The sequence below is a fragment of the Anneissia japonica genome, unplaced genomic scaffold (genome assembly GCF_011630105.1).
Source record: "Anneissia japonica isolate Jap-2015-1 unplaced genomic scaffold, ASM1163010v1 scaffold287833_len2544123_cov190, whole genome shotgun sequence".
In the NCBI taxonomy this organism is placed as follows: Eukaryota; Metazoa; Echinodermata; class Crinoidea; order Comatulida; family Comatulidae; genus Anneissia; species Anneissia japonica.
This window is the reverse complement of record NW_022757233.1, coordinates 889642-905029: the sequence shown is the minus strand read 5'-3', so window position 1 is coordinate 905029 and position 15388 is coordinate 889642. Positions and strand designations below refer to the sequence as shown.

Genomic DNA, 15388 nt, shown 5'->3' with positions numbered 1-15388 from the left:
GAGGAACTGAATGGACAAACATGCTGCAAATTTTATTCATTTCTCTTATTGTTTGGTATAAATGAATGAGTAAATGAATGAATGAATAATTGCATAGACAGATAGACTGATGAATGAATTAGTAAGGGAGTAAATGAAAATATGAACGATTGAATGAATAATTTAATTAATTAATTAATACATGAAATAAATAAATACCAATAGATAGGGACATATGGACATAGAGGAAGATGGATGGATGTGTGGACAGACTCATAGTTAACACAGACATATCCATAGGTTATCTTTTTCTGTTTCTGAGGTGCAATGAATTAGCTTCATCTGTGTATTTTTTCCAGCTGTTAAGACCTCACCTGATGGTTCCTTTAATTTTGTTCAACACCTTCAGAATAGCTGCAACATACATGCTGAAGTCGTCATTTTCTTGCTCTTAGCTGGACTAAGACCTGTGAAGGATGTGCTTTACCTCACTCGAGCATTTTCAGGTAATTTAAGCAAATTTATAATGTTATGTCTTATTGCAAATCACAGGGGGAGGTACAGTAGTGAAACAGATCAGGGTCTCAGTTTCTTCATATTTTACACAATGGGCACACAACTTAGTAAAGGGTTGGACAGTATTTATCATTGAGATCAGTCCTTAGGTTGTTGTAATGATGCGAATGTCCACGACGCAGACATATCAACAAATCATGCTGGAATATGTTGTACAACGCTGTCTGAATTTGCCATAAGTAACAAATTTGAAAATTTTTTTAGTATAAAATAAAGCTATACATGGACTAGTGAATAATTGTAACAGTACTTTTATATTGACAGTTTGCTGATACTATATTCTGGTTCTTTTTTGCATCACTTTCCTGTAGAGTGGCACCTTGAAGAGAATGCAGTTCATCTGGTGATAGCTGGGCCAGAGCTAGATGGAACATATTCAGATCAAGTGAAGCAAGTTGTCAACAGGTGAATAGTAGTGCAACTTTAATATTTGTGTAGAGCTTGATAAAAAATAACGATTGTGCATTATTGTGGGACAGATAACCTGAAGGTGTTTGACTCTCCTCATCAAGCAACAGTGTACGAGTGAAATAAAGGTTGAGATCGAGTGTATAGAAAATTGTAGTATGATGGATGAAGACTGATAAGGAGGAGCATGTTCAGTGAATGATAATTCAAAATTCAAACATTTTTGCATATCAGTAAACCAGTGAAAGTCACTTTTGATTTTAACAATTTTCATACATTAAAGGAAATGATTATACTTACATTAGATTAATACAGGCCTTAGGCATATTTCATGAATTAATCTTAGCATGCTCAACCTTAAGTAAGTAATCTAAACATTGTATTAATATGTTCATCTAGTGTATAGTATAGAGCTGTAGTAATTGCTTAATACAGCTATGCTAACTCAGCATTTCCAGTGCTATCATTTTATTTTTCACATGAGCAACTGATCCCTGAATGTTCTGATATGACCCTTTTTAAATTGTTCTTTCAGTTTACCAGGTGTGTATTTGCTACCTGAGATGTCCCTTGCACATGCTCACACTGCAATCAAGCAGTCCTATGCTTTGCTCAATTCATCTCAAAGTGAAGGAATGTCATCTACTATATTAGAAGTAAGCTTATTAAATTACTTAATTATCTTCATTTTATTTAACAATGCAACAACTAGCAGTACTTAGCATATAGAACATCTTTAAACTCGTCCATATTATCAAGTTTTATGTGACAAATTTCTGATTTGCCCATATATGGGCATGGTATGACATCATCATATTGCATGCCCATATATGGGTATGGTATGACATCATCATATTGCATGCCCATATATGGGTATGATATGACATCATATTGCATGCCTATATATGGGCAAATCACAGATGTTTGTCACATAAAAGTTGAGAGTGTGAATGTAGCTTAAAACAAGTAAATTGTTTCACAGTAGCATGCACTGCATTGGTGTGGGAACAACAGTAATACTCACAGTAGACAACTTGTCCGCTAAATATTCGTTGACAAGTTTCAGGCCCATAGCCAGGTTCTTCCAAGGGAGTTTTCTTGGCGTGGTGTCCAGGGGCCTGTCGAAGGGCCCCGGCTAGGGGAAGGAGTGAAATCCCGGTGGAGTTGGGGGCTACAAAGTCAGAGTGATTTTTTGTGTTTTATAGGTGGGTCTAAATGATGCTATAAAAGCAGTTATGTTTGAAAAAGGTCTGCACATAATTTCAGGAGGTGCTAAGAGAAAATATTATTTTCTGTGAATTGACATGATTAAAATCACATGAAACGACAAACAGACGCTGCGACTGCTTATGTCATTTTTATTAGAACGAGACAGATACATCATTAAGGCACGTCTTTAATGAACGTGACGCTAAGTGTTGTGCTTGATCGTAGAGAAGACTTGATCTGAGTTTTCTAGGTGTCAGCATCGTTATGGAATATGGGTTATAGTCATTAAACAGGCATGTGTTACCATGTGTTGTAATGTGTGTGTAATTGCCACCAGCAACATTTCTTACTCTTACGGCTCTGTACATCATGCTTCATTGACCTTTTATTACCAGTAGTCTAATTGCGTTGCTAATTTCCATCGACACTGCCCTCATTCCTAAGGCTCTACTATATACCTGTCTCTTATACACATCTAGATGTGTATAAGAGACAGAGCAATACTTAGCATATAGAACATCTTTCATCATATTATCAAGTTTTATCTGACAAATTTCTGATTTGCCCATATATGGGTATGATATGACATCATCATATTGCATGCCCATATATGGGTATGATATGACATCATATTGCATGCCTATATATGGGCAAATCACAGATGTTTGTCACATAAAAGTTGAGAGTGTGAATGTAGCTTAAAACAAGTAAATTGTTTCACAGTAGCATGCACTGCATTGGTGTGGGAACAACAGTAATACTCACAGTAGACAACTTGTCCGCTAAATATTCGTTGACAAGTTTCAGGCCCATAGCCAGGTTCTTCCAAGGGAGTTTTCTTGGCGTGGTGTCCAGGGGCCTGTCGAAGGGCCCCGGCTAGGGGAAGGAGTGAAATCCCGGTGGAGTTGGGGGCTACAAAGTCAGAGTGATTTTTTGTGTTTTATAGGTGGGTCTAAATGATGCTATAAAAGCAGTTATGTTTGAAAAAGGTCTGCACATAATTTCAGGAGGTGCTAAGAGAAAATATTATTTTCTGTGAATTGACATGATTAAAATCACGCGAAACGACAAAAAATCAATAGATAAATGATGATAGGTAAATTCAAAACAGCAAAATATTCTGTCTGAGTCTGGGTGGGACTGCAGTGCATCAGTTGGATTGGAGGACTCGTTCGAGGAATTTGAGGAGGGTGGTTTGCCATAAAAGAGGGGGGGAGGGTTTGCTAGAAAAGGGGGTTAACCAGTATCATAAAACCTGCATGGCAACAGGCCCCAGTTTAAATTCTCTCAATATTATAACTTCATGATTACAATTTTTGTAGGCTATGGATTTACAAGTGCCAGTTATAGCAAGAGATATACCAGGAAACAAAGCAATTATTACCCACGGCGAGACTGGTCTGTTGTTTAACACCCCAATGGTAATAATTCATAATTCATAGTTTTATTTTTCTCAAATGAGATGGTAGCCAACAAAGGGACATTTTCCCTGTACAAGTGTCAGCTACTATAATAAATTGCTTATTTAAACTATATACACTAAGTAAGTGTGCAGAAGGCAAAAACAGCAATAAATAATAATAATGACAGTAATAACTATATTTATAATGATCTGAGCATGTATGTGGCAAAGACAAGCCAAACCAGTCACTCGTCGCAAATCATGTTTCAGAAAAAAATGGCAAAAACATGCTGGATTGTCAAATTTAAAAAAATCTATTTTATTGTACTAAACTAAGCTTTATATATCTATACATCATACTATGCTGTTATTTTCCCCATTTTCAATGTTAAAATAACACTTTTTAAGGATTTGATGATAGTTTCTGCATGAGAAATGCCCAAAATCATAAACTTTGAAGGCTGATTTCTCATATATTGTTCTTTAAACAGCTGTATGTTCAAATGCCTGTAACTTCATAATGAAATGTGGGATTTTAATGATTTTTTTTACCATTTGATAGCTCTTATTTTACTCTTTAACCCTGTTTTAATAACTCAAAATCGTGACTGATTTGGCTTGTCTTTGCCACATATAGTGCTCTTATACAATTTTTATGAAATGATTTAAGGTATCTGTAGGGTCACAAGTGCTTAGAGAAAATATTCTTTGTTTCTTTAGTGATTTTCAAGAATATCAATTACATTATTTAAAGTACTGTATCTTATTCTTAGTCCTTCCATACTATAAACCTTATAAATATGGGCTGAATAAAAATTCTATAAAAATATTGAAATACCTGTTTTTAATGCAATAAAGATTATTGATGAGATTGGTCACAATATATATATTTAAATTTTTGGTAGGATTAAGATTATTAAATGGCGATTTGGGACAGCAAGCTAATTGTTGATCTCATTGATCTCACTCAGTAAAATAATTACTAATGATATGAATCAAGGACTACTGTATCTGTAAAAAATGTCATTAATTACATTTAATGCTAAAAACTTATTTGGTGATAGTAAACACTATTTAAAGTAATATAAATGGTTAATGGACCCCTGTAATTTGTCTTGTTCTGTTCTGTAAGTCTTGCCCACTCAAAAAATGTTTATAAAATATGTAAAAAGGGCAAACATTTTAGCACAAGTAGATGGTTAAAAGAATCACCCTACCGCCCTCTATAATCTTAATGTAGGTCAGCTCCACATCAACCTTCCCAATTGCTTCTAATTTCTTGGCAAACTTTTAATCCATATAGTCTCATTACCACTAATCACTGTTTGGTCCGGCTCTGTTTGTTCTTCCACACTCCGACTCTCAGACGCTGCGACTGCTTATGTCATTTTTATTAGAACGAGACAGATACATCATTAAGGCACGTCTTTAATGAACGTGACGCTAAGTGTTGTGCTTGATCGTAGAGAAGACTTGATCTGAGTTTTCTAGGTGTCAGCATCGTTATGCAATATGGGTTATAGTCATTAAACAGGCATGTGTTACCATGTGTTGTAATGTGTGTGTAATTGCCACCAGCAACATTTCTTACTCTTACGGCTCTGTACATCATGCTTCATTGACCTTTTATTACCAGTAGTCTAATTGCGTTGCTAATTTCCATCGACACTGCCCTCATTCCTAAGGCTCTACTATATACTGGGAATATTCCCCAGGGGGAGAGGAGGCTCTGTATTATGTATGATTAAATCTTTATCCATCGTAATTGAAAAAAGCCCATAAGATTGTTTACAAGGCATCAAGATGTGAATTGTTTTTGGCATATTGAGAAGAAGCCCATCTTCAATTGAAGCCCCCCCCCTTTCCTTTGCAAAAGTAGACTTGAAAAGAAGCCCATCTCAAAAAGAGGCCCATGGGCTTCTTTTCAAGCAAGCATGGGCTTCTTTTTGAAATAGTGCAGTACATACACTGTACATGAATTTCAAAGAGACAGAACAAATTTAAAACATGCTTGCTTTATACAGTAGTTTAGGTGATTTAATGCCGGTTGATACACTCTATGATACAAACTGATGTTACAGAGGCCCTATTTATTTAATTCAATTTACATAATTCATTTTGGAAAATAAGTTTTACTTAGCAAAAGTAGCTTCGAAAAAAAGCCCATCTCGAAAAGAAGCCCATCCAAAATTCACAAAAAAAAAAAAGGAGTCAGGGTTTCTATTTAAGGTTTTACGGTAATTTGTGTAGCTGTAATGTAGCAAGACAATTTTCACGGAAGTGCTTCATGTTAGGCTACCTTGAGGCTGATTGAGTCTAAACACACATAGTAAAACACAATGTCCAAGGCTTTGACAGGAACTTCAGTTTTATTTCTACCATTTATCAGTTCCGTGAAAACTTGGCCTATTCACATTAATGCTGCAGTGGCGTGTGATGTAATGTTTGCGTTTGCAGCTTATAAAGCAGTTATGCCACACTCGTTCAGAATGCTAGTTTTGCATATATGACATGTATAAAATTTTAAAGTTAATTTAAATTTTATGCTGAAGTTTAATTTAAACAAATATGTTACTCAATATTATTATTATTTTTTATTAATTATTACTGTATTATTAATATGCCTATACTATTTAAAGATGAACTGTCTGTCAAAAGAAAATCAGAAACAATCTCAAAAAAAATAAATTAAAACTTACGATTTAATAACTCACTTAAAATACAAATTAGGCAGTTCAAATATAAAAGTAGATGTTTTATTTGTTTCTGACTCATGACACACATTGCATCTTTAACATATCATGTTCATTTACACAGTTACGATAACATGGTAACAACTTGCAGTAATTTCTCAATACAAATACCAATAAACTGATTCTTACACAAATTTAACAGTACATTTAAAGCATTACAGGTTTACAGTATTATCAAACAAATGCAAATTACTTTTGCTTGGAACCTGTTTGAAAGAGCACTTACAAACAAAAACATTACTTTTAAATGCTCCCGATGAGGAATTGCTTTATTTGTGGATTGGCCTAGATATTTCGTTCCCTTGCCTTTTGCATCTAATTGCCGACCAGTTCACCTACAATTTATTTTACTTTTCGCATGTGTCCATTTATATCAGGGAATACATCAACTACTATAGCAAGGTTCCATTAGTTGCGTGCAAGTTATCATCTTTAATAATCACAATATCGTCTTTACTAAGATTTCGTCGAGGGCGATTCCATTTTGAACGAAAATTTAAGATCCTGTAAATATTCTCCTTTCCATCAAAACCAGAATTCATTCACAAAATGTTGTGGTCAGTGGTATCGTTTTTTTGTTTTTTTTAAATACAAATCTGCACTCTGAACCTCACTGGGTGAAGAAGAATACTCCTATCGCAACCATTCTTAAGGAGAAATGAATTTTCCTTTTTGATCTCGGTTTAGATTAATCTGAGCATTGTTAAACAGTTCTTTTTGGTCACCAACAATGTTCCTACTGTACCTCTATCACATATTAGTTGTTGTATTGGACAATGAATTGATATGAACCTACACAATGCATCCTACAAATAAAATCCTACAGCAAGCTCAAAACTCGCCAGCCTCTAAGCCGGGCACACACTGCGACAATGAGGTGTGTAAAATGAAAATTTTTTAATGATGGTCCCCTCGGTCTGATATCAACAGATGGCATTGCGTCACTGAGCGATAACAGAGAGTAGGGATGAATTCAACGGCCGACAGTCATACAACGTGTGCGTAGGCCTTCGATTCAAAGTCAAATTTTTCCATGTTACGTCTCACTTGATAGTATTACTTCTGTGTTCCAGTATCAATTATTTTAAAATCCCTTTTTTAAAGGTGAAAAATCTGAGAAAACATATGCATGCACTTTAAGTAATGGGAAATAAATGAGCCTGGTTTCTGTGCACTTTTTATAAAGACAGCATTTTAAAGAATCCTTATATCTGTTCATTATCTGTCTCTTATACACATCTAGATGTGTATAAGAGACAGCTGCAGTGGCGTGTGATGTAATGTTTGCGTTTGCAGCTTATAAAGCAGTTATGCAATTATTACTTTATTATTAATATGCCTATACTATTTAAAGATGAACTGTCTGCCAAATGAAAATCAGAAACAATCTCAAAAAAATAAATTAAAACTTACGACTTAATAACTCACTTAAAATACAAATTAGGCAGTTCAAATATAAAAGTAGATGTTTTATTTGTTTCTAACTCATGACACACATTGCATCTTTAACATGTTCATTTACACAGTTACGATAACATGGTAACAACTTGCAGTAATTTCTCAATACAAATACCAATAAACCGATTCTTACACAAATTTAACAGTACATTTGAAGCATTACATGTTTACAGTATTATCAAAAAAATGCAAATTACTTTTGCTTGAAACCTGTTTGAAAGTGCACTTACAAACAAAAACATTACTTTTAAATGCTCCCAATGAGGAATTGCCCTTTTAAACTTCTTGCAGCAAACTAATTTGTGGATTGGCCTAGATATATTGTTCCCTTGCCTTTTCCATCTAATTGCCGACCAGTTCACCTACAATTTATTTTACTTTTCGCATGTGTCCATTTATATCAGGAAATACATCAACTACTATAGCAAGGTTCCATTAGTTGCGTGCAAGTTATCATCTTTAATAATCACAATATCGTCTTTACTAAGATTTCGTCGAGGGCGATTCCATTTTGAACGAAAATTTAAGATCCTGTAAATATTCTCCTTTCCATCAAAACCAGAATTCATTCACAAAATGTTGTGGTCAGTGGTATCGTTTTTTTGTTTTTTTTAAATACAAATCTGCACTCTGAACCTCACTGGGTGAAGAAGAATACTCCTATCGCAACCATTCTTAAGGAGAAATGAATTTTCCTTTTTGATCTCGGTTTAGATTAATCTGAGCATTGTTAAACAGTTCTTTTTGGTCACCAACAATGTTCCTACTGTACCTCTATCACATATTAGTTGTTGTATTGGACAATGAATTGATATGAACCTACACAATGCATCCTACAAATAAAATCCTACAGCAAGCTCAAAACTCGCCAGCCTCTAAGCCGGGCACACACTGCGACAATGAGGTGTGTAAAATGAAAATTTTTTAATGATGGTCCCCTCGGTCTGATATCAACAGATGGCATTGCGTCACTGAGCGATAACAGAGAGTAGGGATGAATTCAACGGCCGACAGTCATACAACGTGTGCGTAGGCCTTCGATTCAAAGTCAAATTTTTCCATGTTACGTCTCACTTGATAGTATTACTTCTGTGTTCCAGTATCAATTATTTTAAAATCCCTTTTTTAAAGGTGAAAAATCTGAGAAAACATATGCATGCACTTTAAGTAATGGGAAATAAATGAGCCTGGTTTCTGTGCACTTTTTATAAAGACAGCATTTTAAAGAATCCTTATATCTGTTCATTATAAGCTCATAAACAAAGAGATTATGTCAGTTTGCTATCGACTCTTGCTAACTGCCACATTCTAATTACATTTTGAAGTTCATAAACTCGACTCTGATGATAATAAAGATAAAGTTATCCATGCAGAGTGTCAAGGAGACTCTGTTTTTAGAATGTTTTTCTTTAATGGTTATGTTAGCATTGCATTGTGAGTGTGATGTTGGAGTCTAGAGTATTCTATAGAAAATATTGAAGGAACATAAAACTCCCTCCACACTGTCACGTTTTATTCGACAAAGATGAGTGATATGCCCATGCTGATGACATATTATCACACCCATATATGGACAAATCAGAGATATTTACCACATAAAACATGATGGTGTTTTTATTCGTATAATGTTTGCAATTACACAAAAGTCTGATATTTTATGTCTAAATTGTATATGGTTTTATTATTTGCTTTGATTCCTATAATTTCAGTAATTTCACAAAAAATTTATATTTTATATCTAAATTAAATATGGTTTTATTTGTTTTTATTCATATAATTTCTGCAATTTCTTATAAATTTGATATTTTAATCCACATCTTGATGCCTTGTAAACAATCTTGCAGGTTTTTTCCGATGGATACAGATTTAATCATACATTAAATAATATGGTTTTATTTGTTTTGATTCCTATACACAGTAACAGTTGTGTGTAAAGTTAGTCTCAAGTGTATTGAAATAATGATATACTGTTTAAATCTTATTTATGTTCAATAGTTTTGGTTAATACTTCTTGGTGATTTCTTGTCTTTTACCCTTCAAGGAATTCATACAATATGCAAAGTGTTTAAGACAAGATGTCAGTTTTCGAAAGCAGATTATTCAAAATGCGAAAGAATACTTAATTAAGAACCACTCAACCAAGAAAGAAAGGGGGACTTATTGTAGAATAGTGGCAGAGCTTATAAGCACACATTAATAGCATAGAGTGGTAAGTATGTAGTTACGTTCCAGTAGGACTTAATTTTTCAAATGTGTCTGTATGGTCTGAATATGTTTTTATTGTTACTGTTTAAGTTTAAATTTAGATCTCTAATTTTATTTTTTATTTGTCTATCTTGCAATGATTTATCAATTTTGTTGATGAAACATTTCGGATGGCAAATGGTGCAAGAAGATTCCGAATTATATTATCTATCTTGGATACTTTAAATTGATTCTGTATTTGTGTTGCTTAATTAGGATTAATCAAAACAATCCTCCTTACTGTCTACCAAGAAAAGTATATCCAAAACATAAGGGACAAGGCCAAGATTTTTCTGCAGGGAGATGCAAAGCACCAATCCAATACCTATGGTCCATGTTGGAGGGTTTGGGTTGGATCTTCCTTCCCTATCTGTGGGCTTAGGGCTTGTTTCTACTGATGAGAAAGAACCATTCTTAAGAATCATTCTTTTTAAGAACGGTTCTTTGTGGCAGTAGAAACGGACCCCACAAAAAAGAATGGTTCTTTTTGGTGTCCCAAAGAACCTTTCTTTGGTACAGAATCAATACCGTGCTGTGAACACCAAGGAACTGTTCTTTGAACAAAAGAACCGTTTTTGTGGGATAGTTTTTAGCTGCAACATAAATAGCGGCCTAATTTGACCTAAGGTCAACTAAGTACTAATAGAATTGTTAAGCTGCTAGTATTCGAATAGGATGAATCATCATTGTTTGTATCTCGGTAGTAGCGCGAAAATATTTTTTTAAATTAAAGCTTTTATTGGTAATTTTAAATTGCTTTCTGGGTGATTGTTACGTCATGTATATGTAGAGTATAATCCTGGTATCCGTTTCATGTGGAGTCAAAATGTAGTTGCAACTTATTGCTAATCAAATAATCAACCAATGATAAGGGAAACGTTTCTTTCTCGATATTCAGTAGAAACTGGCCCTAGTGAAGCTCTAGAGTTTTAGCCATTTTAGATATCAATCTCTAAAGCAATTTCATGCATGGTTAAATATTTTCTTTTCTCGCTGCCCTGGATCTACTATTGTTAGAGTTTAAAGCCTGTACAAAGCCAATTCATCCCCGAAGACAGTGTTACTAATTTTAGTGACATTATCTCAGTATGATTTGCAAGTTGGTTCTTCTTCTTTTTCAATTTTCTTCTCTTTTATTTATTTATACAGTATTGTCTTAAATTGTTCATATATTTGGTTTTATTTCTTTTAGATTTATTGTTGCAGACTGAAGCTGTGTTTCAAGAAATGACGACAAAATTGTAAATTGACTCCTTGTTCAGATGATTTAAGTTTAAACTCTTTAAATTCCCGTAAAAATGTTATAATGTGTTTGTCTTGCAAACAAAGCTTCTAAGCACTTAAAGCCTGGTTTCCATAAAATTGCTACACAGTCGCTACAGCATTTTCACTGCAATCCTTGCACTCCGTAGCTGTCCCCGATGCAATCGGGAACGCTCTCCGATTTAACTGACCAATCAGCATCGCCAGTGGAGACGGCGATAGTGTGTAGCATTTTTATGGAAACCAAGCTTTATATTATTCATTCAATTTTTTTGTTATGTTTTGAAAAACAAACAGCACATACAAGCTCCCTAGAGGAGTTAAATATTTCATAATTTTTTATTGTGATTAGCTTGCTCAAGGCAAAGGCACCGGTTTACATTTATGGTTTAGAATAAATTTCATGAAAATACAAAATAGATTGAAAATGTAAATTGGATGTAGAGAATGTCATAAAGGATTTGGAGTCAATAGTAGATGAGAGAACAATGATTTATGTGAGATCATTTTTAAAAGTATTTTAGTTGGAAATATGTTTCTAGGAAACTCATCCAGCTCACTGATAATGGAAGGTCATCTCTCATAGGCATATGTTTCATTCTGGAACCACACGGTGATTATTTTTCTGTCTTTTATTTTTTTATCGCTTATCTATAGAAAAAACAAGTACAGTAAATAACCCATAAGCGCTGCAGCTGGTAAATCCAGAGTGAACAGATCAACTCAGTTAGATCTTCTTTAAAATATCTTCACATTAAAATACCAGACACATTGCAAAGCTTTTTACAGAAATGTATCAACAATTCGATTGACCACTCATCCACAGTATCTTTCTATCTTAAAAATCTTTCTAAGGTGTTCAAACAGACAAACAGCTTGATGATTTATAAATAGTATGTTTGATTTTGTTTTGTATGTCTCTTTAAGTCAAAATGATTTATTGTTTTACAAATGTTACTGTGTTCCTTCACCACACTGCAAGTTGAAAGGAAATGCAATATTCGATACGTATCACTTTTGTTAATGTGATTACATTTCCTTATAAGGATTGTTAGCTTTGATAGAGTCGCTCATCGGGTCAGTCATACAGGGCAATTACATAAAATTTTTGATAAATTACATTCTGTGTGTCATTTTTATTGCTATGTACTTACCCTAATTTTATTTTATTAGAAATAACTTTATTAGAATATTATTTATGGTGTTGCATCAGGAAATTTAATAGGAATGATGTTTTGCTCTACCTGACATTATTATCATACTGAATGCTCAGACACTTGTGAAAAAAAATGGCAAGTGATTCAGGTGGGAACCGAACCCACAACCTCCAGTAGTATTATATATTTAGTTTATTCATCCCATTAGGTGAATAGTGCATTATAAATGTTTGTCTTATCGAATGATTGATTGCTTTATTGGTTGATCAACACATATAGTAGCCTATATTAATGTGAAGTTGATTTAATGTGAATACATGAAAATATGTTTTAATATTTAAATTATTCATCCCTCTTACGATAGTGTTTATTTCTTTGGATTGATTGATTCATTCATTCATTCATATGTCACTTACTGTTAATAGTGATTTAAGGAGTAGGATTAACATGTCTTTAGGGTTAAATTAAGTATTACTTCCTTGGTGAATTTTGTTTGTTTGTTTTTTTCTTGTTTTTTATGTTAAGTGCAAGATAGAGGTCTCCACAATATGCGCTCTATAAGTCGACCATTATTATTATTATTAATAGATTTTTTTTAAGTTTCTCATATTGATGGGAAGAAAACTAAATTATTTAATTAAATAATGAATTGTTGTTCACTATGAGGTGTTTATTGGATTTTTGTCTTCCATTGGGTAATTTGGATGCATTTTTTCCTGTGATTTTTCATTAGTTTCAAGTTCTGTTTTGTTTTCCCATGTAACATTTTAATTGAAAATATTATCAAAGGTGGGGGTGATTTTTCTTCAGGTAGCTACCATAAATATTTTAATAAACATATTCCTCAGTCCTCTCTTAACAAATATTTAATTTGTGTAAGTTTTAATTTATGAAAACTTACTACAGTAGGTTATATCATTCATGTGTCTTACTAATTTTTATATTTTTTGCAGTGTGTTATTTGAGTGACTGGCTCTGGTCATTTATGTTCAATGTAAATATTTACAGGCAAATTATATATATATATATTACTATATACACAGTATTATATAAATTATTATATTTTTGAAGAGAATTATATTATTTCTCACTGATAATTTTAGCTACCATTTTAAATGAAAAGAATATATCTTGAATTATTCATGTAAAAATATTTATTTTTATGTATCTGTTATCTCCCTCCAATTAAAGACCACTTCTAATTAAAGACCAATTTTCTGCGGCATCAGGATAAATACTTATCCTTTATTTTTATGATAATTATTTTTATAATTAGAGACCAAAGCTGCTAAAGACTAGGTAAACCCTGGCCCCAAAAGTGATCTTGAACGGGATGGACACCTGTATTCTAATTTCAGTTCATAGAGAGACAGCAGAAATTTCACATTGAGTGTATAGGAAGCCTGTGACGCATCTTGTATGGGATTAAGTCATCGAGTAGGAACGCCACATTATAAAATATAATAATAGTTCTAGAATTATATCCTGTATGTTAAGCAAACCAATTTATATCAAATTATAAATACATGAAGATGTATGAAGATATCATTAATATAAGTTATATTTTTTCTTTGTATAATATAATTTAATTCGATGGTGTATTATTGTTATTGTATTGATGTACAATTTATGTTTAATGTATATAGTGGTGTATCATCATTCATATTTTTTGTTCAAATTTACAATTATCTGCTGAAATGACTATACTTTATGTTTCTATTTTTAAGTAAATTACAGTACTAAACAATCACATTTACTACTGTACAAGTTTGATATTTAGCGCAATTCAATATACGTTGAAACGAATGTATTTCGAATAATGATAACCATTAGAAAATGTAGACTTATCATTTGTATTAACAAACTGACTATGTCACAACTGTTTGCATTTTGACAAATTTATTATGAACAAATTTCAGTTTGATTAATTTACTTCATTACAAGTACAGTCATATGCAATAAATTTACCAAGAATCATTTGAATGTGTTGTTTAAAATTAATTTACAGTTTTCTGACATCTGTAATCGGTCGAAAGTTTGCATGGCGAAGTAATAACACATATGTTGATGTTTGCGGTACACCACGTGTACACCAAAAAAGAACTATTCAGTAAATTATTGTTGTTGTTATTATTTCTATACAAAGCATTATTTTTGAGGGAAAAAAATTAATATTGAGGAAATGCCATACCGTGGGTGTGGTCCAATTTCGTTTGCTGATAGTTGTGCGTCACCATTAATTTTATCGAGAATGTGTGGCTCGTTTATGCGATGTTAGTATCGTTATGCTCCAGTTATGTTATATTCCAAATATGTATGAGCGACTGGACGCTAATGCGTTTGTGAAGTACCTCTTTATATTAGACGTCGTCCTAATTAATTTCGGGCGGGGGAATCCATGCTTCTAAATCCTGCTGAAAATAAACATCATGAAGAGCTCTCTGCACTATAGTTGCGAACCAACCGCGTAACCACATTTACCACTATGCGCAGTTCGCAGTTAATTAAAGCATAGGTCTACTATGTAAGGCATGTTTTTAAGAATATCGTTTTGTTTGTTTTATTCGGTGCAAGGAGGTATAAAGTAAGTCCTTATTAGGAGGTGTGTCTGCTTCATATAATAGCACGAACGTTAGAAATCCTTCAAATTTACATGACCACAGCGCAATACCCCACTTCACCCCCCCCCCCACCGGAAAGCATCTTCCCACCACACACACATTTCAAGACTCATTTATAGGCCACTGGTATCTTACGCCCTCCGTTTTATCTGATCGAATTCATGTGACAACAATCTTAAATGTCTCAACGTGATATTTAAACATTACTTATGTTTCTAGTAAGAGCGTGGCTCACATAATTGCCATAATTATCCCGACGAGTATTTACAAGTATTGCGCTGTGACCCTTCGGTTGCTACTTTGAGGTTTCCCGCTTGG

General features: G+C 33.4%; 1 protein-coding gene across 8 annotated transcripts in view; it reads left to right on the top strand.

Annotated features, from left to right (window-relative positions):
• Window positions 1-14408, top strand: part of LOC117124567 (glycosyltransferase 1 domain-containing protein 1-like) — a 19008-nt gene extending 4600 nt beyond the window's left edge. For all 8 annotated transcript variants that reach the window (XM_033270839.1, XM_033270842.1, XM_033270844.1 and 5 more), the window contains 6 exons: window positions 339-485; window positions 867-960; window positions 1499-1619; window positions 3495-3593; window positions 9827-9994; window positions 11222-14408. In XM_033270839.1, the coding sequence (XP_033126730.1) occupies window positions 339-485; window positions 867-960; window positions 1499-1619; window positions 3495-3593; window positions 9827-9982 (617 nt within the window). In that variant the 3' untranslated portion in view covers window positions 9983-9994; window positions 11222-14408. The remainder of the gene's footprint in view (window positions 1-338; window positions 486-866; window positions 961-1498; window positions 1620-3494; window positions 3594-9826; window positions 9995-11221) is intronic.
• The last annotated feature ends 980 nt before the right edge of the window (window positions 14409-15388 follow it).